The sequence below is a fragment of the Brassica napus genome, chromosome C9 (assembly GCF_020379485.1).
Source record: "Brassica napus cultivar Da-Ae chromosome C9, Da-Ae, whole genome shotgun sequence".
Lineage (NCBI taxonomy): Eukaryota > Viridiplantae > Streptophyta > Magnoliopsida > Brassicales > Brassicaceae > Brassica > Brassica napus.
This window is the reverse complement of record NC_063452.1, coordinates 49,034,219-49,057,044: the sequence shown is the minus strand read 5'-3', so window position 1 is coordinate 49,057,044 and position 22,826 is coordinate 49,034,219. Positions and strand designations below refer to the sequence as shown.

Sequence of the window (22,826 nt, the reverse complement as noted above, 5' to 3'; positions counted from 1 at the left end):
AATGGAAAGATTACAAATCATAATCTCTTGGTTATGAGCCATCCACAATCTGGTTCATAACACTCCCCCTTGGATGCCATAACCATTTAGAGCTTGTAATGTGTTTTAATGTTGCCTCATTAAAATCCTACCAGGAAAACCCAATTGGGACAAAACCATGGTGAAGGAAAAAGAGTACAACACACATTACTCCCCCTGATCTGGACATTACTGAAGGTCCATTGGACCTCTCCAATTTTCTGTAATCTGTGGGTGATGAAGATCTTGGGCAGAATATGCTTCGTCCTCGAACATGATAGTTGGTTCTTCTTTACCATCGGCCATGCCACAATCTAATCGAACATATTGAGTCATCGACCTCAAATACACACACACGAAATCTTAGATGATGTTGCTGTGATATGCGTGTACCACCATGTGTAAAACATAACCTGTCTGAAAACAAATCAACAAAACCAAATAACCCCTCTTTGGGCTGGTTAGTATAAAATAAACCAAAATCAAAGGCTTCTTCATCGTCCTTCTTATGGACCAATCAGATCAGTGTCTAAAACAAGACTTCTGCATCGTCCATCTCAGGACTAAATGGACTTCTTTATCGTCCACCTTTGGACTGAATGGATCAGTGTCCAAAACAAGTGATCTCACGCCCATGTACTAGATAATGGGTGAGACTGGTCCATATTAAATCTCTTGAGTACCCTTTTCTGTATATACTATTTGATGCACAAGGATTTCATTGTTAATGTACTCAAGCTGTAATCCCAAACAAAACTTTGTTTTCCAAGATCTTTCATCTCAAACTCTTTCTTGAGATATTCAACTGTTTGGGAAATTGTATCCAGAGGTTCCTAGGATATTCAGATCATATACTTTGATGATTATCAATATTGTTCTCGAGAACTTGTTGTACTTTCAGCTCAATACCCTCTAGTACTTTCATTATCCAGTGGACCATATAAATATGCAGTCACTACATCAACTTGCTGCAAGTCTAATTTTCTCTCTTATATAGCCAGACTTATGAGAAATCTAAAAGTAGTTGCATCCACCACATGGGAGTATGTCTCCTCATAATCTATTACTGGTCTTTGTGAGAATCCTTGTGCAACATTAGCTTTATATCTCACGATTTCTATTCCTCACAAGACCCATTTATATCCACTGGTTTTAACATCATATGGCGTCTTAATCATATGGCCAAATACGTGTTTCTTCCTTAAACTATTTAACCCCACGTTTCCATTCAATCCAATCTGTTCTACGAGTGCGCACTCTTATATTGACGTGGGTTCATGATCCTCGCTTATATTCATAAATTCAAGTGCTACCTTGTATGCAAATAAATCATCTTATGTCGACATTCCTTATTGGTTCCATTATGTTCCAGACATGATATAATCGATTGAGATTCATTATTATCAGGACCTTTAATACTTTGCAGCTTGGCGTCCCAAGCTACATTGTTTGGTACTTGTACCTTAGAGCCGGCCGGCCTTATCTCCATGTCTGGGATGGTTTCCTTAGTAACCTCGGATTTGGATTTTGATTATCATTCTCTGCACCTTTCTTTTGTTTCCGAGGATTCTTATCTTTTGGAACCTATTTGGTCTACCACGTTTCATACGTTGTCTAGACTCTGTAGCAACTTGACTGTGTCTCTTCTTGGACATCAAATTCGTTGGTGCTTTACAAGCTGGTTTATATATGACTTAGTCATTCTTTTTCGGGTCAGCAAATGTGTCTGGCATTTGATTAGCTAGCTTTGTAAATGTATAATCTTTGGACGTCTATTTCACATTCTTTAGTCCGAGGATCTTGCCAAGACATTGATGGTTGATTCCATTCTATTTCTTTTACCATTCTTTTACCAGCTTTATTATTTTTTTCTCCCCCTGGTCTTAAAATAATCTGTGTACCTGGCCTCAAATATAATCACCCATAGTTGGCTCAAAGTACTTTATTATTGTGGGAGAATCATATCCAACATATATCCCCATCCTCCTTTTGAGGTCTCATCTTAGTTCTCTGTGGTGGAGCAATTAGTACATAGACAACACATCCAAATGTCTTATGATGGGGTATGTCTGGCTCTTGACCCGTTAATAATTGTGATAGGGGATATCTATGCTCACTAAATGGCCTGATGCGTATTAACTTAGGTGCATGTAAATTTCGTGTGGCCCAAGCTGTGAATGAGAGTTTTGACCTCATAAGTTATGGTCTATCAATCAGCTATTTGCGTTTTAAAAGATTTCGGCCAAGCCGTTCTTGGTATGGACATGTATCACAGAATTGTCCACACTTACCCCCATGGACATACCATAATCATTTAAACGCTTGGGACATGTATTCACCAGTATTATCTAGACATATAGTCTTTATTTATGAAAAAGGGGCTCGTAGCCGTTTTACTGGTGATGGCCTAATGAGTTTCCCTTGTGTACATGCTACACACGTGAGATTCTTTGGGATAACTCTTCTTATCTTTTAATGTGTGCCTTTTGAATATCAATTTTCGCATCATGTTTGGACCAGGATGGCCAATCCGGTCGTGCCATAAAGTGTATATTTTCGCAGGCTTTTAGCCTCTATCATACTGATCTATGCATAGTCTAGGTCAGTAGAGAATGCATGTATAGTCTTTAGGACTTATTATGGCCTTGGGCGATTTTATACATATATCTGAAGGAACTCTTTGTTTCCTTCGCCCATTGTTTCAATATGGAAACCATTCATTCTTATATCTTTAAAACTCAATAGGCTGCTCTTGCTCTTAGAGCTGGGTGAATATAAGGCATCACTGATTTCTAGATGCATACCCTTAGGCAATAATATATTAGCCTAGCCATAGTCTTCTTTCAGACTGGCGATACCTGCTTTAGTACTTATATTGGCATTTTTCAGTGTACTCATATAGAAAAATCATTCATTCATTTAATCTAAGCAGACAATGTAATAGAAATAAATTCAAGGAGATAAAAATCAGAGAAAGCATACAAGCAAAGCAATCACACAAGTTTGATGTCGAAATCAGATTATCAACTTGATTCTTTTAGGCAATCATAAGTCTCATATTCCATAAGATCATCTTGATCATGTTCGAAATTATTTTCACCATCTTTATAGACCAAGTGGGTTTCAGGATTCTTCCCTTTCAGACTCTCTTTGATAGAGGTCACAAAAATGTTTGGGAGTCCTTCATATCTTAGCCCAATGGTTCCCCATTCCACATCTATGGCACACTGATTTGGTCGAGCTTTGTGGTTTAAAGGATATACCACGGCCACTGCCTTGACCATGACTCAAATTGGGTTGATACCCACGGTCTCTGCCATAGTGATTCCCATGGCCAAATGTGTTATAGTGGCCATGGCCACGTCCTTTCCACCCTCCACGGCCATGACCGTGTGGTCTATCATTCTGGACGTGGTTACTTTTTTTTTCTTCTGCGGCCTTATTGGTATCAGGTAATGGAGTTAATCTAGGAGGTCTCAATACACTGTTTCTCATCAGTAATCCATTATTTTGTTCAGCTAGCAATAGACTCATCCACAAACTTATTGTCTTGGATTCTGGGATTCCTCCAATCAAATAGGGCCTTTGGTAATAACACCGTTCTTTGGTGATCATATCTCGATTTTTTTTTAACTCTGTCCGAAGGTCTAGAGGATTCTCTATAGTCAGATACTGATCTTTGAGTCTCTTAATAAGATGATGGCTAATAATTAATATTGCCATGTATCAATCTTTCTCATTGACATTATTGCCTTCTATGATACATTCACCAAGTCTTTTTGACTTTAGGATAATCTTTGTATCCAATGCCCACCGTAAATAATTATCTCCAGAGAGATTTAGGGCAGCAAAATCCAGGTTGATTTTCGACATCTCAAATCATATATCACTCAATATTTAGGTATAATTTTCATGCGGCCTTACTCTTAAAAACAATCAATTCAGATTTCAATCTTGTGAGGACAATGAGACTATCAATCTTAAAGACATTTAATCAATCAGTCAATTTCTAGCAAGTCTCAGCAATACTATTTCTATGTGCTCATAATATTATGATTTATCAAGACTAGCAAAAACGGATTCAATTAATCATGCAATTAGGGTTTAACAATCAATGGATTTTAGCAAGACTAGTAAAAAAAAAAATTCATTAATCACTCAATCAGTTTCAAGGCTGATTTTAGCAATACTAGAATATAGATTTCAAGCATTAATTTCAATGAATCAGTTTCAAGGCTGATTTTAGTAATACTAGAATATAGATTTCAAGCATGAATTTCAATGAATCAGTTTCAAGGCTGATTGGTATTTAGCATAAACCATGTGTAAATAATTTATCTAGTATCCAAAATTTATCAAACCTCAAAAACATATAATCAGATCAATCAATTTAATCGAACTTAGCATACAATCTTAAACCTCAAGACATTAGATTTTATCATGAATCTATCAACCTAGCATACGGATTCTCAATTCTCAAAGACATCCAAATCAGATCAATATAACCTATCATACGGATTATTTAGGGTTTCTATTTAAAACAGATCAGATTAAAAACTATCAATCCTAGCATATGATATTAAACCTCGAGAATCATGCAATCAGATCATTCAGATTTTAAACAAGTAAACCTCAATCAATCTATCAACCTATCAGATTATATAAGCAAATCAAGCTAGCATCCTATCGGATTCAATCAATGTTTTAACAGGCTGGTCGGTTTAAACAATTTTAAATCAGATGAACAATTAACCAAGCATGATGAGAAAATAAATCTATCAATTTAACGGTCAAACAATTCTAGCAACATAGCATCAGATTCAATCAGATTTAAAACCTCAATGATCAAAACAGTTTTGATTTCAAAATATTCGATTAGGGTTTTAATATGTGATTTGATAATTATAGTATAATTAATTCTGATACTTATATTATTTAGGGTTTATAGATATAGGGTTAGGGTTTATCGGATTTTAACTTGTAAAAACCGATTTGGGGTTTTAATCATGTAGGAACGTGATTTAGGGTTTGGGGTATCGAACTTTTAGAGCTTCGATTTATTCAATTAGGATTTTTGATCTATTACCCTATGATTTTGATTCATAAAGATTAGGGTTTTAGGGTTTCATTCTTTATCAATCAATCCATGTTCGATTATGGGTTTTTAGGTTTTGAATTACCTTTTAACCTTAGATGATTGTTGAATCGGACCACCAAAGGAGTTGAGCCGCGAGCTGGACACGAACGGGACGCGAGCTGTCTGATGCTGTCGCGAACGAGGAAGAAGTCGCGTGCTGGAGCTGCTCTCGGGTCGCGAACGTCTGAGCTAGGATCATAAATGCCTTGGGCTGAAGCTAATTGGGGACGCGAGCTGGAACAGATACGGGAACAAGAGACGCGATCGGGGTTTAGGGTTCGTCGGATCACCGGTTAGGGTTAGGGTTTTAGGGTTTTTCGATTTGGGTATTAGTTTAGGGATTTAGAGTTTCGTGCTGATAACGTGTTATAAAAGTAATGAAAAAATCTATCTTTATTCATAACATAGAAGTTCCTTATATAAGAGATTACACCGTCATAGATAAATGGAAAGATTACAAATCATAATCTTTTGGTTATGAGCTATACACGATCTGGTTCATAACACTCTCGGAGTTATTTAGAATCGTGAGTAATCATCCTGATAAAACTTTATTCTTTGTCGGCTGGATCGTAATTAGGTTAAAAAAGCATAACAATATCATTTTAATTATTACCCTGAGAAAATGCAAAGAGCTCGTTTGCATGTTATATTTTTCACACGGTGGACGGTTGGACAATATTTGGTCGGCTTTTATCAAAGATTATATTATTACAGAACCTTCGACTCCGTTTGTCGATCTGAATTCTCCGATTTTTTCCACCATTTCCTCCCTCCTTCGGTGGAAATTCAAATCGGAGGTTCACCGCCGCGTTCAAATCCAAATACATTTCTCGATCTCATCTCCTCCTTCAACCAGGGATCAAACCATAATCATTAAAACTCTTGTGATCGGAGAGAAGATGGTGGAGAGAACGATGAGTTTAGGGATCGGACCCAACGGAGAATCCTCAGGCGTAAGAGAAACCATGTGGGCGCAGCAAGAGCTTCTCCAGAAAATCAACCAAGAGCTCGACGCTGAACGCGAAGCCTCCTCCTCCGCTGCTTCCGAGGCCTTGTCGATGATTCTTCGTCTTCAAGGGGAGAAAGCAGCGTTGGAGATGGAGGCTAGTCAGTACAAGAGAATGGCCGAGGAGAAGATGTGCCACGCAGAGACCTCTCTGGCTGTCTTTGAAGATCTGATTTACCAGAAGGAAATGGAGATCGCGTCTCTCGAGTTTCAGGTTCAGGCTTATCGTTGCAAACTTCTCAGCCTCGGTTGCTCGGATCCCGCCGTGATAGAGAACAGGTTCCCGGAGAATCTCATCTTCTTTGGGGACACCTCTAGTCTCAACCAAAAGAAGAAGATGAAACGAAACCTATCGGTAAAACCAATGTTCAAGAAATCGTTAGGCAGTAACTTGAGAATTATTGATTAGGCGGATGCCTATACCGATTTTGAACATCATATCGATTTTTTAAAACAAATCATTCAAGAAAAAATTGTTTCGCCTATGATCGATTTGCCGTTTAGGCGTACTTTTTATACCGAATTTTATAACACTGTGTAAAAACAGTTTCAAAAACATTATTGTTCTAACTGAAAAAACAAACTGATTTTTCTTTTTTTTTTATAACAAACTGATTCTTTGTCCTATATAAAACAGAGCTCTCTGTTTTTTTTTCTCATTTTTTTGAGATTAAAAGGTCAAAACTTGGTTATGTTGCAGAGCCCATTTGATGGCATGACAAGTGAAAGAAGACTACTCTTGTCTGATAACGAAGGCTTTGAGGAGAAGAAAAGTCTCGAGAGTTCTTTATCTCCACGTGAAGACTTGAGCACTTATTGGGAACAGATCAGGAAAATAGACGACCATGTCCGAGAGATTTCAGAGTCGAGAGACGTTCCCAAGGAATCCAAATGGCCTTTGATCAAGCGTGAGTCTGTGTCGCATGCGTTGGTGTCACAGGTCAGCAATACTATCCTCGAGTCAGCCAAGAGCGATGTGAATACGATAATGGAGATGATGAAGAACCCTGATCATAAAGTCTCTGCCAAAGATGAGTCTCCGAATGTTCAGGACATCTTTGAGGTTCCAAGGACGAAGGATAGCCTTTTTATCATATCCGAAGAAGAGGAAAATGAAGAAAGAAATGTAAGTCATCATCATCAACTATAATCTTTGCTAAAAAGAGATTTGTTTAAAAGTGGTAAAGAATCACAGGGCAGAGGTAAGTTGTTGAGTAAGCCGCCAAGAGATACGAGCATCAAGGCAGAACATATGAGTTTGCTTAAGGAGATTCGAGAACAGCTCAATGGAATGCAGTCAGAGATGAGAAGCTTAAGATCAGAACTGCATCTTACTCAACCTGTGTCCTCCCATCGCGAGGAGGATGGAGTCCTTAACTCAATTCAAGAGGTAATCACTCCTCTTTCTACTTAGAGGCGGATATTTCATTTGGCCTGTCCTGGACAAAGCCGGCCCCCAAATTTTTTGAAAAAATTACATATACATAAACCCCAAATCTGTAAAAAAATAAAATTTATTGAAATCTTTAATAAATCTAAATCACCTACGGTCCTCAAAATTTCAGGGTCAGTTATGAACATTTTTGTTTTGTTTCTTGAACAGGCCATGATTCACTTCTGGCTTTAGAAGCTACAATATGCGTGGCGGCGTGGTTCTAGTTTCCCATTCTAAGTTACTTAACATTCCAAGAGTGTAACTGAAGGGATGTAAAAAGAAACTGATTATTGAGAATATAATCAGTTTGTATGTAAAAAACCATTGTCATTGTTGAGGACACGTTCTTACAATATAAGAACAAAAATATTAAATCTTAAAGTTGCACCACATCGATGGTTGATTCAGTTGGACTAGCTGACGCAGAAAATGCAAGAAGGGTTAGTAGAACGGTTGTCAAGATCAAGTGTGGTGCCTTTTAAACACTTGAAGTGGTATACATGACCACAATCCAGCACGCACGCCTCTTGTAAGCTGCGCAAAGAAGCATTAGGCCGTTCTGGATCCGAGGCTAGATCTCTCCCGCATAAGTCGCACTTGTGTCCAACTTCCTCAACTGTAAACACCTTGTCAAGCTCTGCAAAAAAGTCACAAACTCACACATTAAGAATAAATTATATAAAGCTCAAACGAATGTATTAAATATTGAAATATCAGATGAGAGGTTATACCATCTTTTATATGCGAGGTGGCTTTACTCGGATCAGGCTTATTCGGATCCTGGCCAGTGGCGGCAGTCTTCATGAGATGTTTTTGTATTTCATTAGAGATGTTTTGAAGATCAGCTGAAGTGGAAGCGGATGGTCCAGAAGTGGCTGTCTCAATGTTCTGCTGAAGCTTCAAGAGCATCTCTCTACTCGTGATCAGACTTTTGACATGGTCTTCTTTTTCTTTCGAATCCATGTTAAGTACGTACTCTCTGACAAGAAGACAAAACTTGTGTATTATATAGTCCAAGACAAACAGAAAAAAATATAAGAAAAAAGAAAGAAAGCGAAGTCAATCTCTGTTTGACTTGTATGTTGGCGTGTTGAAACTTGGGGACGAAGATAATAGTCTAATAGGTTTACGAAGCAAGTACAGTTTAGGGTTTAAGGTTAAACACAAGGAATCAAAGCGTCTAAGCATTACAACCCACAAAACAAAATCGAACGATTGTAACAGAGTTTCAAAAAGATTGGTTAACTTCGGTAGAAAAATCAATCAAAGCAGAGTTCGACAATCATTAGCAATCAAAATCAAACATAAGAAGAAAAAAAAGGAAGATGAGGGGGGAGAAAGAAACTCGAAGAACCTGTTGTGTATCGATCTACGAGTAGTGTTAGACAGGGAGGGGTTTTAATTTAGATTTCCATGTTTTTATTAGCGCAAATCTCCAAAATAACACATTTCTAAGTTTATATCACAAAAATAGCACTCCAAAACTAAAACGACCAAAATAGCACCTTTCTAAGTTTATCCTTTGAAAATTTTAATTTTTTAATTTTTCAAAATTTGAAATCTTATCCCCAAAACCTCATTTTTTAACTCTAAACCCTAAACCCTAAATTCTAAACCCTAAACCCTAAACCTTAAACTCTAAACCCTAAACCCTAAACCCTAAACCCTAATCTATAAACCCTAAACCCTAAACTCTAAACCATAAACCCTAAGCCTTAAATCCTAAACCCCACCCTTTAACTCTAAACCCTAAGTTTGTGACTTTTGATAAAACATTAAGTGCTATTTTTGTAATTTTTGACCTTAAATGCTAGTTTGGGAACAAAAACTTGATTTAGTGCTATTTTTGTATTTTTCTCTTTTTATTATGTTGACTGTTTTATTGCTTTGAATATTTACATATGTTTAAACAAGCGATAATCACCAGCTCGTATCTATGCATATCCCAGATAAATATAAATTTTAATTAGAGATTAATGGATGACAGAAAAAGGAAGGAAAAAAAAAAAAGTTAAGAGCAGTTGTAATCCAAGAGTTACATTACTTTTATGGAAGGCAACTTTAATTGGACTACTTCTCTAGATTTTTAATGATACATTAATTAGTTAAAAACTTTATAAATTGGATGTTGAATTAATGTGAGTTAAGACTAAGCCAGGAAACATTACCCAACCAATCTGTGGATCAACTCCTCGTACAATGAGATACTTGGGAACCATGGAGACGCTAATCATTCTTATATAAATCTGAAGAATCATCTCCTTAAGTTTTTTTCCTTTCTCCTTGTTATTGTCTCGACAAGTTTCATAAATCATAAGCATCAACGGAAGGAACAGATGCTAAATGATACCAAAGACATCAAACCACCATGAAATTTAAGCGCGAGTATAAAATCTAGTACTTTATCAAATTCCTCTATGAAACCGAGAAACCATTGACCATCCAATTTACTATTAGCAGGTGGGTCTTCCATGGTTGATCTGATTAGTGAGAAAAACAGTTGACCGAAAGAAAATTACAGAGCAGAGAAGAAATCAGAACTGAATTAGCCCATTCTATTAGTACATTATTGGATTTTCATGGCCCTTAAAGCTTCATTAAAAACTTAAGTTTTATTCTAATTTGTCTAATCAAATAGTTAGGTTGAAATGAGAAAACTGATCACACCTGAATTTAGACAGACAATTTTCTTTTTTATTTAAATTGATGTGTACAGAACGACTGGTTCGGCTGTCCAAAAATAGTTTTGAATATATATTTTCCTCCTAGATTATAGATTATAAGTTAGACTATATATTTGGGCCTTTGCTTCACTACACATAAATAAATCTCGTCATGTAATATTCCGTATTTTCGGGTTAATAATCTCCATAATCGTGCAATCTAATTTTTACACTGAAATTAGAGAAAATATCAAATAAAAGTTACTAGATAATAACCCGTCCCTTGCACGGAATGTGCTTATTAGTTTTGTTATTTTTTTAATAAGGAAACATTAAATCTGTTTAATCTGGATATTGGTTCGGTTTTAGGTGGTTTTTTTTAATCTCCTAAAATATAGCCATAATTCTAAATCAATATTTATTTTGGTTTGTTCGGTTCAAATTGTTGATGTTTTTGATTTTTCCGGTGATAACGAAAAAGTATTATTATTTGTTTGGTTTTAGCTTATATGAATTTTAGATAATCTTGATGTCGAACCAATGATTTCGTATTATAGTTTCTAAACATAACATATAATAGTTAAAGAAAAGAAAAATAAAATAATTAAGATAAATCATTTCACTACAATTTGATCGATAGTGAAAGAAACATTAAAAAGAAATATTTCAATTTCCAAAAAAATTAGATACTTCAGTTATGGTGAATATTTAGTTATATAGGTATTGATGTCAATATCCACATGTATGTGTATGTAAAGTATATAAAACGGGTTGGTAAATATATAAAGATACTGTTAATCAATATTAAATAACATTTTTATTCAGAATAACACATGAAAAATAAAAATTTTAAAATAAAATTAATTAAAAAAAATAAGCCTAGACATTAGAGCACCTCCAACAGAGGTTCTTCCCGTTGGAGCTCTTAAAATATGTATTATGTATATATATATGTATGTATATATTATATAGATATAAATATTCTCATAGGCAAAGGTTCTAAAAATGAGATTTTTAGAACCTTTGCCTATTTTTAGAACCTTTGTCTATGGGGTTCCACAAAAATTGTGGACCTCCACAAATATTTATACATATATAATATATACATATACATAATACATATTTTAAGAACTCTAATGGGAAAAACCCCCATTGGAGGTGGTCTTAGTAAATTTTCTTTCATATGAAGAAAACAATTGTATCCGTAAATAGATGGCGGGAACGGATCGAGTATCCAGGTATTTGGAGGTATTAGTATCGACTCTATCCGTAGGCACCCGGATATTCGGTGTCTCAGATATCTGGATTTTTATAGAATTTTCACGAATATCCGATTTGATCCGTAAATAAAATAAAATTTTAACAAATAAATGAAAAATCTAAAAATAATATAAAAATAATAATATTTCATTAAAAATAAATTATTATTTAACTTTTTAATTCTTATACCTAATATAATAAGTTTTAAACATAAACATATTGTAAAAATCATATAAACTATATTATATATAACTTATAAATATATAATTATTTAAATATATGTATATATATGCATATAACGGATCGAATCGATATACATTCCTAATATATTAGTATTTTTGATTTGCTTTGTTTTTTAACAGATATTGCATTTTAGTATTTAATTTGCTTCGTGGTGTTACGGATCTCCAGATATTTTGGTTCGGATAACGAATCAAATCAAAAATTTACGAATATTTTTCTCAGGCTACCCGTAAATAATAAAAATAATATATGTATAACTGGACTCTCGATTCGTTATCCGTTTTGATTCGAATCGAAAAATCTGGATATTGTGAGTTTTATTGGAACATTACATGTGATTTTTATATTTAAAAACAAGACGTAAATTACATAGTGTGAACACATTTATGTAGAGTTTGGCTGAGAAGCTCTCTACACGTGACACGTCACCGTGCTCATTCTCAAATCGCTGTGAAGCTGCTCTATTATAGTGTGAACGCATTTATTACAACGTTTCTCTCTTAATCTCTATTATTAAAAGAGAAGTACCTATTAAAAAATACCCCTAAATTTTCTAACTTATTTACACTTTCATGCCACTGAGAATTAAATTAAACTACCTATTTTAATGCTTGTCTTTTCGAGTTAAATTAATGAGTTTTCCTTAATCAAATTTAAACTTAATGTCATTAAATAAACCTACCTATTTTAATGCTTGTCTTTTCCAGTTAAATTAATGAGTTTTCCTTAATCAAATTTAAATTTAATGTCATTAAATGAACCTAAAAATACATCATATTTAACGTATCTAGTACGGCCCAATAATGAACTTGAATTTTATTTTTACGAAAACGTGAATCACTTGACTTATGTAATATTTAAAATATTTAACTACAATATAACAAATGCATATAACCTACCTATACTTTAGTTTGAAATGATCATGTTCAAGTTTTATATAGTCAACTTACATCAAGCATCGATCGATGTACAATATTCAAACCACCTAAAGTTTTCATTTTCTTTATAGGATGTATCAACCAACCAATAATCCCATTGATTTTCTAAGCTTTATAAAAAACAAATCAATAAATACAAACTCAAAATCTAATATCTTCTATTAATCAAAACAAAATATCTTCAATGTCGTATCTTTAATGTACCTATTAAATATAGAAACTGTAACCATAATTACACTAATTATAATACTCCCTCCGGATTTGAATATATGATGTTTTAGTTTTTTTTCTTGTATACAAATGTATGATGTTCTACTTTTCATTAATGCATTTTGGTTTTAAAATAAAATGTAAAAAATATAAGTGGTTGAATTTTATTGGGATTCAAATAAATCTTTAAACTAACTAAAAGTAAAACCAAAAAGTATTTGATATAAGTAAGTATTTAATTTCATTTAATATGTGTGCACAACCTTAAACATCATATATTCAAATCCGGAGGGAGTAATAGATTTGATTCCAACCAATTGATCTATTACTTCGGTAATTGATTTGCTTGCAGAAGAGGAAACAATAAATTTAAAATTTATAAGAATATAAAGATATAGAGATTCCAACCAATTGCATATATTTGCGTATGATTTCCGCATAATAAGCTTCAAATTGAACATTGAAAAAGATAGAGATATTTTTTTTAATCTTTTACCGACACAAACTTAAACAAAACAAAGAGTTAAATGTAATTTTTTTTGTTACACTTCCCGGAAAAAAATGGTTACAACATGGGCTTTCATAATATGACCTTTTAACATATTAATGTTATGGACATTTAATAATTATCTTGACGAAAAACAAAGACTATAAATAATTTATTATTAATAAAATTATGAAATTATTTACAATTTGATGACTAATTCATCGCTCTTTTTTATATGTTAAATTTTTCATAGAAGTTTAAAAATCATTTTATTTTCTTTAAACATGTATAACTAATTTATAATCTTTTATGCCATACTAAGTCATAATATAATATTTCTTCATATTTTACATTAATAACCATTGTTTTTATATATCGTATACAATTCTCTAATTACGTCTATTTGTTCAATTTTTTATATGATATCGAATATTCATCGTAAATAGATGGTTTAAGATGCCAAAAAAATTATTTACTTGGTAAATATAATACATCAAATATTACAAATACATTATTTAGTTAAATAAATAACCAAAAACCGAAAATTTAAACCCGCGTTAGCACGCGGATCAGGGTCTAGTATATAATTAAGAGATTTGTAAAGTCACACACATGCACAAAGTTACACTTTTGGATAGTTGAAAGTTTTAGATAAATCCCCTGTTCTTGAACGCGCTAGGCGCTAGTCGGACGGTCGGGCTGAGCCTAGCGCCTAAAGAGAAAATCGGGGATTAATCGGAAATTATGCGGGGCGGAATTTTTAGATGGTTTACTGTGTTATAAAACATGTTAATCTTTAATTGTGTGTAACATTAATACATTTTCATGTTTAAGATTGTATAAAACACACAAATAGAATATATAAACTTAATATAGTGTATTTTTCATCAAAATTATGAATATAAATGATATTTATAAAATTTTAGATCAAATAAAAAATAAAAATATTATTAAAAAAAAAAATAAAAAAAAAATAAAAAAAAATTGATTAGGCGGCCGCCTAGGCGGCTAGGCGGTCATTTAGGCGGCTAGGCGGTCATTTAGGCGGTCTAGGCGGAAAAAAATCGGATATGGCATGATTTTTTTTTTCACCGATTTGGCATGAATCGGACCGATTTTTAGAACAGGGGATAAATCCATACCGACTAAAAAGACCAAAAAGGGCTTGAATATAGCAAAATATTCGGTCAGGATCAGCTTGTACTTAATCAAAGTGTCCGGATTTCTCTCCAACTTACATTTGACTCTGTAAAACCCACCCCTGATACACCTATACTTATGATCTTTCTCTTTTATACATTCCTAGTGTCAAACAAAACACCTCCATAGAGACATTTCTTTCACTTTCTCCATGGCTGATAGTGCCCAAGTAGTACCCGTTGAGGAACCAGCTGCAACCGCCACCGCCACGGCAACCGCAATAACAACAACGAGTGAGCCAGAAGCAAAAAGCTCCGACCAAATGGAGTCACAAAGCGATAAGTCACCCGCTGGAACATTGGTCACAATCATGAACCTTTTCGCCATCGGGGTACTTCCCATCTGCACCTTCTTTCTATCTCTTACACTCCTCGGCTACGCTGTGTGGCTCCTCTACATGCGTAGCTACGACTGCGAAGATATCCTCGGTCTGCCACGTATCCAGACAATCGCTAGCGTCGGTCTCCTCGCCGTCTTCGTCGTCAGCAATGTAGCTCTGTTTCTCCGACGAAAGTTTCCGATGCCAGCACTCGTGGTGATGTTTGTGATCCTTTTGCTAATGCTATTCATCGGTCTGGCGTACGCCGGAGTCAACGAGATGCAGACCAGGCGGTTTCCGGCGACTGGGACGTGGTTTAAGCTCAAAGTGATGGATAATGTGAACTGGAACAATATCAAATCGTGTGTCTACGATAAAGGTGCATGCAACGAGCTTGTTTATGGATCGCCAAAAGATAAACCTTATAATAGAAGAAAATTGCCACCAATAAAGGTTTGTTCATTGTAGATATTTTTACAGTTTGAGATCATAACCATCTTTTACCATGTGCATCCGGTGCATTCTAACATGCATGATGACATAGGCAATCGAAACATTTACGTATAATCCACAGAAGTTTTAGAGTTAATATACATAAATATATCGTTCAAAACAAAAATTTATTAAAATTCTAAATTGTCTATAACCTCCAAAACCTTAGAATCGCCCATGTGATACTGATAAGAAAAGAAAATTATCAAATGAATAATGTATATATCATATTATCATGTTTGCAAGATTTTTAAATAGTTTGAGAGGATCATGTACGACAGGATATTTAAACTAGTAGGTTAATTACAGAAGTTGTTTTGATATTTGTTGTTGTTGCAGAATGGATGTTGCATGCCTCCAGAGACATGCAACATGGACGCTTTAAACACGACGTTTTGGTATAGAAGAAAAGACGAGGGACAACCATTGAAGACGGAGGTGCTGTACGGGGGCATGGTCGGAAGACTAAGTGACTGTCAGCTGTGGAGGAATGATTGGAGCGTGTTGTGTTATGATTGTAGGTCTTGCAAGTTAGGATTCGTAAGATCTGTAAGGAGGAAATGGTGGCAGCTAGGTGTCTTCTTGATAGTCATCTCCATTCTTCTTCTCATCTCTCACCTCTTGATCTTCTTGGCCACCTTTTGGGAACGTTTCAAGGGCTAGCAATCATCACGATGGTCTTTCTAATTAGGAGAGTTTTTTTTTTCTGTGGGGTAAAATAATATCTTCCTTCTGCATTCGTTTTAGTACTCAAGTAGATGTTTGTAATAAAGCGTAAACAATTGGTTTGATTGAGAATTCAAAAGCAAACTCTTTGGTCCATTATTTCATCTTTAAAGCAGGGGGCTCAAAGTAACATTGTCTCTAATAAAATCAAATGTGAGTACAGGACAGGAACATTGAAGACACCTTGTTCTTTCATTATCCTAAGAGCATGATTAACCCGGGGTTCTTAGGACGAGGTTCTTAGCGGAAGTTAAGAAACTGTTTCTTAACTTTTAACTAAAAAAGCTAAGAACCGGTTATTAAATAAGGACTTTAAGAACCGGTTAAAAGTTAAGAAACAGTTTCTTAACTTCCGCTAAGAACCCAACTCTAAGAACCTCGGGTTAATCATGATCTAACTACCAAGTACCACCAGAGGAGTGATCAGGCTGGATAATTAAAAGCTTTGTCGATACTATTTAGGGAAATTGTTATAAAGTGAAATACATCTTAAATAAAAGGTGAAACAATAACATACGGTGAAAATTCTACTTATTTTTTTCAACCTGCTTGCATGCTTCACCTTTACAAAGAATGATCAATCTTGAGAGAGTCAAAGATAACAATTTAAGAGCTCATCTCACTCATCTTGTGAGTGAAGAAACAGAGCGAAGGCCGTGTCTCATGGCTGCTTCCCACACCAAATCAATACGGTCAACGTCAATGGCTCCAACCTCATGATGCTCCCAACCCTCCAGCATATGAACCACTCCTCCTGCATGGCATGCATGCACCACCCCTCTGTCCATTGTGTACTGCCACAACATACACACATAAAGTTTTAGTCAGGTGTACCAAAGGGGTAAAGAGACAATCAAGACTATATTATAAACCAAACATTCTTTAAACCTCGCAGGTTCCAAGTCCTTGAACATCTTCAGGAAGCCTCATTGCAGCTAGATCCCCGTAAGTGCAGTTCCTCCTGAAGTTGAGGATTGGTGGCACCACAAACTGGTGGAAATGTGTTCCTTTAGGAGCCCAACTCTGTTCCCTTGGCGTTAACCACTTCCCAACAATCCAAGTCTGCATATACATAATTCAAACACCACAAAAGTCGATACATTTACATTTACACAATAAATGAAAAAAAAAATGAAAACCATTTCTAACTCAATACACTACCTTGCAGTTTTGAGCAGCATTGTATTTGGTCACTTGTACAAGGTAGTTCTGGAACTCAACAGGAGCCTCTTTCTGAATCTTTTGGAATCTCTCCATCGACAATGTCAACATCTGTCAATTATGTCAGACTTTGGTGTTCTATAGTCAACCATATATATTGAGACAAGGCTTCGTTAGCAAGAGACTTACGAGAACTCTCACTCCACGACGACAGAGGTAGAGAGCGATGGCTCTTCCCAGCTTAGAAGTGGCTCCTGTCAAGAACACCTCTTTCACATCTTTTGGAATCTCATTGAGAATCACTGCTGCTGTTAATGTGTTCCCATGGACCACACGAACTCGAAGGTCAGGATGTTTGTTAACAAACAACGTTCCTCCACCATTTAAAGCTTCGTTCTGCACAAAACTAACCCTTTTAGTAACTTGACTCACGCACTCAAAAGGTTCAGACTTTTTGAGATTTCGGTTCTGATACAAACCTTGTTCAGAGCAGCCAAGCTGATAACTTTAACACCTATCTTATCAGCCCTAAGAATCGCATTCTCGATTTGGTTGTTAATGCCTTGTTTAGCTACCGGTAAAAAATACTGCAAAACAGAGGAAAATGCTCTGTAAAAAATACTCTGTTCTCTCTGTTTTTCAAGGGCATGATAAATTAGGGAAAAACAGAGGCATTACTTGGAATCCAAATCTGGGAACTCCCCAAGTCTGGCAAATATTGTTTCTGAGGGTATAGAAGCTGAAAAGGAAAGTCTTTGACCAGACCCACATGCCCAACATCACCATGAACGTGAATGGCCACATGGGCAGCAAGAAGATCCTCGTTGTGTATGGCATTGAAGCGAACGATCTAAACACAAACGGAGCATGCATTGCCGACATAACATCTACCCCATGAGCCAAGAACACAAACTCCGGCACTCTCTTCCGTTCCCCTATGACATCAAAGTTAGTTAAAACAAAACTGTAGTTTTCAGGTTAATGGAGGGGTAACAATGTCTTTTGGCTCAAGAGGTTTGACTTTGACCAGAAATAGAAAACTCTCACCCACTTTGGTTGCACAAAGTACAGACTTTATTTCTACTAATCCTTTATATACTAAATCACAAGTCACACGACCAATCATATTATGACATATGGTTTAAATTAAAAAAAAAATCAATTAAAAACATAACGGTAAAATCGATCAGTTATACTAAATCATAAGTCAGTTACGATCCTTAATTGTCTTAAACTAACTTAATCCTAAATTTTCTCTAACCACTATTACCACGTTCAAAGTGAATCATGTTATTTATGTAACTCCCAAATCATGCAACGATTTTAAACTGTTCACCTTCTATATATTTCAATCAACTAATTTTTTTTTTCTTTTTCCCCCCCTTTCTGTTTTTTTACATATAGTTACGTCTTCGTTGATAAAAAAAAAATTACGTCTTCGTTGTCAGTCAATTATTTTTAGGTTTTAAGTGTAGTCAAAAATTGATTCAAATTTATAACAATTCTTTATCCAAATTCACTATCTCTTCTTCTCAACTTGACACTCTCTTTTTTGCATGAGTTACACTTAAGATGTCAATTGAGTTTCCTCCTGTTGCAGTGCTTAATTCTTCAAAAACGAAGATTAAATCAAAGTGTTGCGAATGAGGTAATAATATATAAATGATTTTTGAGGTAGATTCTCTTTTTTGACAAACAAAAAAGATTGACTATTTAGTATTTACAAATCTCTTCTTTTTTCAAATGGATTATTCTGATGAAGACTCTGGGACAAAAGCTGTGACTGCGTTCAAAACATCAGACCCATAACTCGATTTGAAATAAGACTGTGAGTTTTGACACTTTTCTTTCAGCTAAATTTGATAATTTTCAATTTTTAATTTTTCTTCAACAAGAATTTTGGTTTATTATGTGGTTAGAAAGCAAAAGAAAGTCATTTCGGTGATGAACATGATGAAGGTCAATCATTACTAATAGAGGAATTTTAGTTACTTATATGGATTTATGCAAGTACAAATTATCACTCTCCTGCATCCTTTGACACTAAGGAACAGTAAATACTATCATGCAATCTAATTTATTGATAAAATGTATTTTTATACGTTAAATTTTCAAAGTATTCGTTCTTGAAAAATAGATGTTCATGTAGGTAGCATTGATCAGTTGCAGATCTGTGATTTAAAATGTAAAACATAAAAATGGTTTCTCATATTTAGATGTTAATATAATTGCTGACATATATTCTCATAACTAAAAGCAAATATTTTAAGCTTTGGTTACACTATTTTTGTCAATATAGTACCAAAAATAAGGCTTGGCGATAATTGATTTAGTACATATAACTCTTAAGTCTTGACTATGTATGTAAATATAATTGATACTAGGGGCGCGTGTGGTTGATTTAACTTATATTCAACGTAAATTTATAAACCACTGGTTTTATAAAAATATCTCATGTATGTTTTCTTATGTTTTGTAATTTACATATAGGGTAAAATATATTACTTTATAATATAGATGTTTGATAATAATTTTTTTTATTTGTGCATAATATTATATTAAAAAATTATAATTTGATACAATTTGATGTAATTATACTATTCATATATTAACATGTTGTTTTCTAAGAATTATCATTAATTTTATGATATTTTGTTTTCTTGAAAATTAAACTCTCGAAATTTTTATATTAACTAAATTAAATAGGGTTTAAAAATTGTTTTATATAATATATACTATATATTTCAGTTTGTGTTTTTATTTTCACCATAAAGAAACAACAACTATTATAATTAATTTATTTAAAATGATTTTAAATGCAGTGGCAGAATCTGTAAATTAAAAAAATACAAAAAAGAAATACTTAATTATTGTAAATGCAATGACTAAATATGTAAATAAAAAAAGTAGTTAATCTGCAATCTATGTTTCCAAACAGTTCTTGTTTTAATTGTTATCTATGTTTCCAAACAGTAGCAAAAAGTACTTCAGTTTAATAATATAAATGTTTTCTAATAAAAGGTACTTGATTTTACTTTACAATATGCATAAAAACTAGCATATCCGCGCTTTTGCGCGGGCAAACATATAGTGTCCCTCATAAATTGCCATTAAACTGTTTGGTATTTCATTCATTCAACTAGTCTAGTAACAGATTCGTGTGTTCAAGCTTTGGGCTAGATATGCAAAACAAAAACAAAAACAAAAACTTCGTGGAGTAGGTTTCCTATGTTTACCTGCAGACAAGCGAATCTTCTTTTGGAGTCCCCACGAGTTTGAGTTAAGTGTGTTGCCCAAGACATCAAAGATAGGCATGAATAGACAAAAGTTGGTCCCCATCTCATGATGATGCAGACTATGGTACCTGCATAAACCCCACCAAGAAAATCAACTTTTAAAATATTTTTTTTAAATCATTACACTGTAAAATCATTGTGATGCAACTAAAAATGTAACACCACCAATTACTTTCGTAGGCATATTTCATAGCTAATACAATCTTGGCAATTTTGCTTCTTAAAGTAAAAAAAAAAAAGAAGACAAAATTAAGTCATGTTTATGTGTCCTAACCAAATCCAAAAAGAAAAATGACATGTGAATACTTTGCGGAAAGGGTAATAAAAGTGTCAACGGCATACGTAGGAGTGTAGATGAGATATCGAAGGATTGGAAGTGTCTCGAATAGCTTGTGAGAGAAGATTTCAACGTTACAATGTCCTAAACATCTTAGGAAATCAAACATAATAGCATATCCGTAGATCAACCCTAATGATCCAACACCTAACAAGCAAGATCCAACCAAAGGAACTCCAGCTACGACACAGAGGATAAGGCCTTCCAGTAACGTCGCATTTCCAGCTGCACCCAATAGATAAAATATTGTTATATTACAACAAACAAGAATAAATTTTTGAATAAGGTTATTAGTGATGAAAATGTACAAGTCATGGGATGTGGCACAGGAGATGAGTGATGGAAGGAGTGGTAATGCGTGAAGAGGTAGGTGTTACTATGAAAAGTTCTGTGAATAAAGTAGTATAATGGCTCTGAGAAGGTCACATGTAGCACAATTAATGCAACGAGTCCTTTCGTGTTCCACAGAGGTATACTGTTCATCGTCATCAATGGAAGAGACATGTAACAGATTATGCTAGCTATTATTGCTTGCAGAAGTATGTAGTTGTCCCTGAAATAAAACCCACAGATCAAAACGATACCTTTGGTGGTTTTATGGGTGTTTTAAGACCATAGCAAGAACAGAGTAACATCTTAAAAATATTGATTTTAGGACAAGTTATTATTATTATTATAATATGTACCCAAAATGTTATTTGAGAGGGATTTACCAGTGCCATTCGTGATCAATCTGCTTAAAGTCGACGCCATTAGGGTTAATCCTTAGAGTGCGAGACACCCAAAGCATGTTGTTGTAAACGCTCCAAAGAACATGAAGGAATCCTTTGAGTCCACAGATGATGAGGATATGAAGACACCAAAGAGCCCTCGAGTAGTCTTGTTCGTACGCCCATGAGTACACTACTTGTGCAGCTAACGGAGCGTAGAGAAGATACTTCACAGACAAAGAAAACACACATATATGAGATTCGCAAGAGAAACCAAACCTTTTGAGAAGTCAGATCAAACCTTTAGATTGCCAAAGTTTCCCCAAGGCCAAGCTGAAAAAGCTACCATTCTTATTCTCTTAAACCCTTTTCGTTACCTCCTCGAAGTTAGAGATTTCTTGATTTGTTTATGACTAGATCTTCTCTCTCTCTTATTGGTCTATAACCTTAAAGATTGCTCCATTTTCAAGCAATCCTAAGAGAAAGATGTTGCTCTGTTTGTGGAAGAAAACAAAGAGAGAGAGAGAGAGAGAGAGAGAGATGGAGAGATTTAACGATAGGGTTCTCTCTAATCTCAAGAAAAGGTATGGAGATTTTTTTTTGGTTGTAAGTTGTGTGTTATGTGACATTATTGAGAGCATCGAGCTCTGGTTATTTATATAAGCACTTAAACTAGGATGGCCAACTACACCCGAAAATTTATTAGGTCTTTTTAACGAAATCTATATATATACATAAATATGTTGGTATCTCTCCTGCTTTGCCACGTGGAAAGTCGTTCGCTGCAGAGGCGACACATATCCGTCACAACATTATTTGGGCTTCAGACTTATAAATTTTGGGCTTTATACAATTCTAATTTTTCAAGTCCGGTAACCCACAAAGTCCACCTCTGAACCAGCAGCCGTAATCAATTATATATAGATAGATAACAAAAAAAATTCACGTCATCGTAAACTACTTTACCACTTAAATTATTTGTCGGTTTCTTTAGGCTCTATTATTTATGACTCTAAACTTTGATTTGGGTCTATACAATAATATTATTCTTACTATAGTCAACTAGCAAATGAAAAATAGATTTGATTCATCCGCCAATTTATTTTTCTAAGTTAATATATGGTCAATAATTGTATCCCAATTTTAATTTATAAATAAATAGAATGACGAGAGGTTTGAGATCAA

General features: G+C 34.5%; 4 protein-coding genes across 4 annotated transcripts; 2 read left to right on the top strand and 2 right to left on the bottom strand.

Annotated features, from left to right (window-relative positions):
* Positions 1-5,787: 5,787 nt before the first annotated feature.
* LOC106425999 lies at positions 5,788-7,980 on the top strand. The gene is made up of 4 exons (XM_013866717.3): positions 5,788-6,519; positions 6,865-7,290; positions 7,360-7,554; positions 7,768-7,980. Exons 1-4 carry the CDS (start codon positions 5,800-5,802, stop codon positions 7,789-7,791), a joined length of 1,365 nt encoding a protein of 454 aa, XP_013722171.2. The 5' UTR covers positions 5,788-5,799; the 3' UTR covers positions 7,792-7,980.
* LOC106426001 lies at positions 7,818-9,149 on the bottom strand. Its single transcript, XM_022709629.2, has 2 exons — positions 8,331-9,149; positions 7,818-8,236 (listed from the first exon to the last, which is right to left on the bottom strand). The coding sequence occupies exons 1-2, from the start codon at positions 8,560-8,562 to the stop codon at positions 8,013-8,015; spliced, it is 456 nt and encodes a 151-aa protein (XP_022565350.1). The 5' UTR covers positions 8,563-9,149; the 3' UTR covers positions 7,818-8,012.
* A 5,352-nt stretch (positions 9,150-14,501) lies between these two features.
* On the top strand, positions 14,502-16,664 carry LOC106395520 (tetraspanin-15-like). The gene is made up of 2 exons (XM_013835951.3): positions 14,502-15,372; positions 15,751-16,664. Exons 1-2 carry the CDS (start codon positions 14,752-14,754, stop codon positions 16,072-16,074), a joined length of 945 nt encoding a protein of 314 aa, XP_013691405.1. The 5' UTR covers positions 14,502-14,751; the 3' UTR covers positions 16,075-16,664.
* Positions 16,571-22,276, bottom strand: LOC106426079 (very-long-chain aldehyde decarbonylase CER3). Its single transcript, XM_013866793.3, has 11 exons — positions 21,943-22,276; positions 21,645-21,868; positions 21,240-21,484; positions 20,937-21,156; positions 20,535-20,662; positions 17,977-18,233; positions 17,778-17,885; positions 17,488-17,694; positions 17,299-17,409; positions 17,026-17,199; positions 16,571-16,931 (listed from the first exon to the last, which is right to left on the bottom strand). The coding sequence occupies exons 1-11, from the start codon at positions 21,988-21,990 to the stop codon at positions 16,761-16,763; spliced, it is 1,893 nt and encodes a 630-aa protein (XP_013722247.1). The 5' UTR covers positions 21,991-22,276; the 3' UTR covers positions 16,571-16,760.
* Positions 22,277-22,826: the final 550 nt, after the last annotated feature.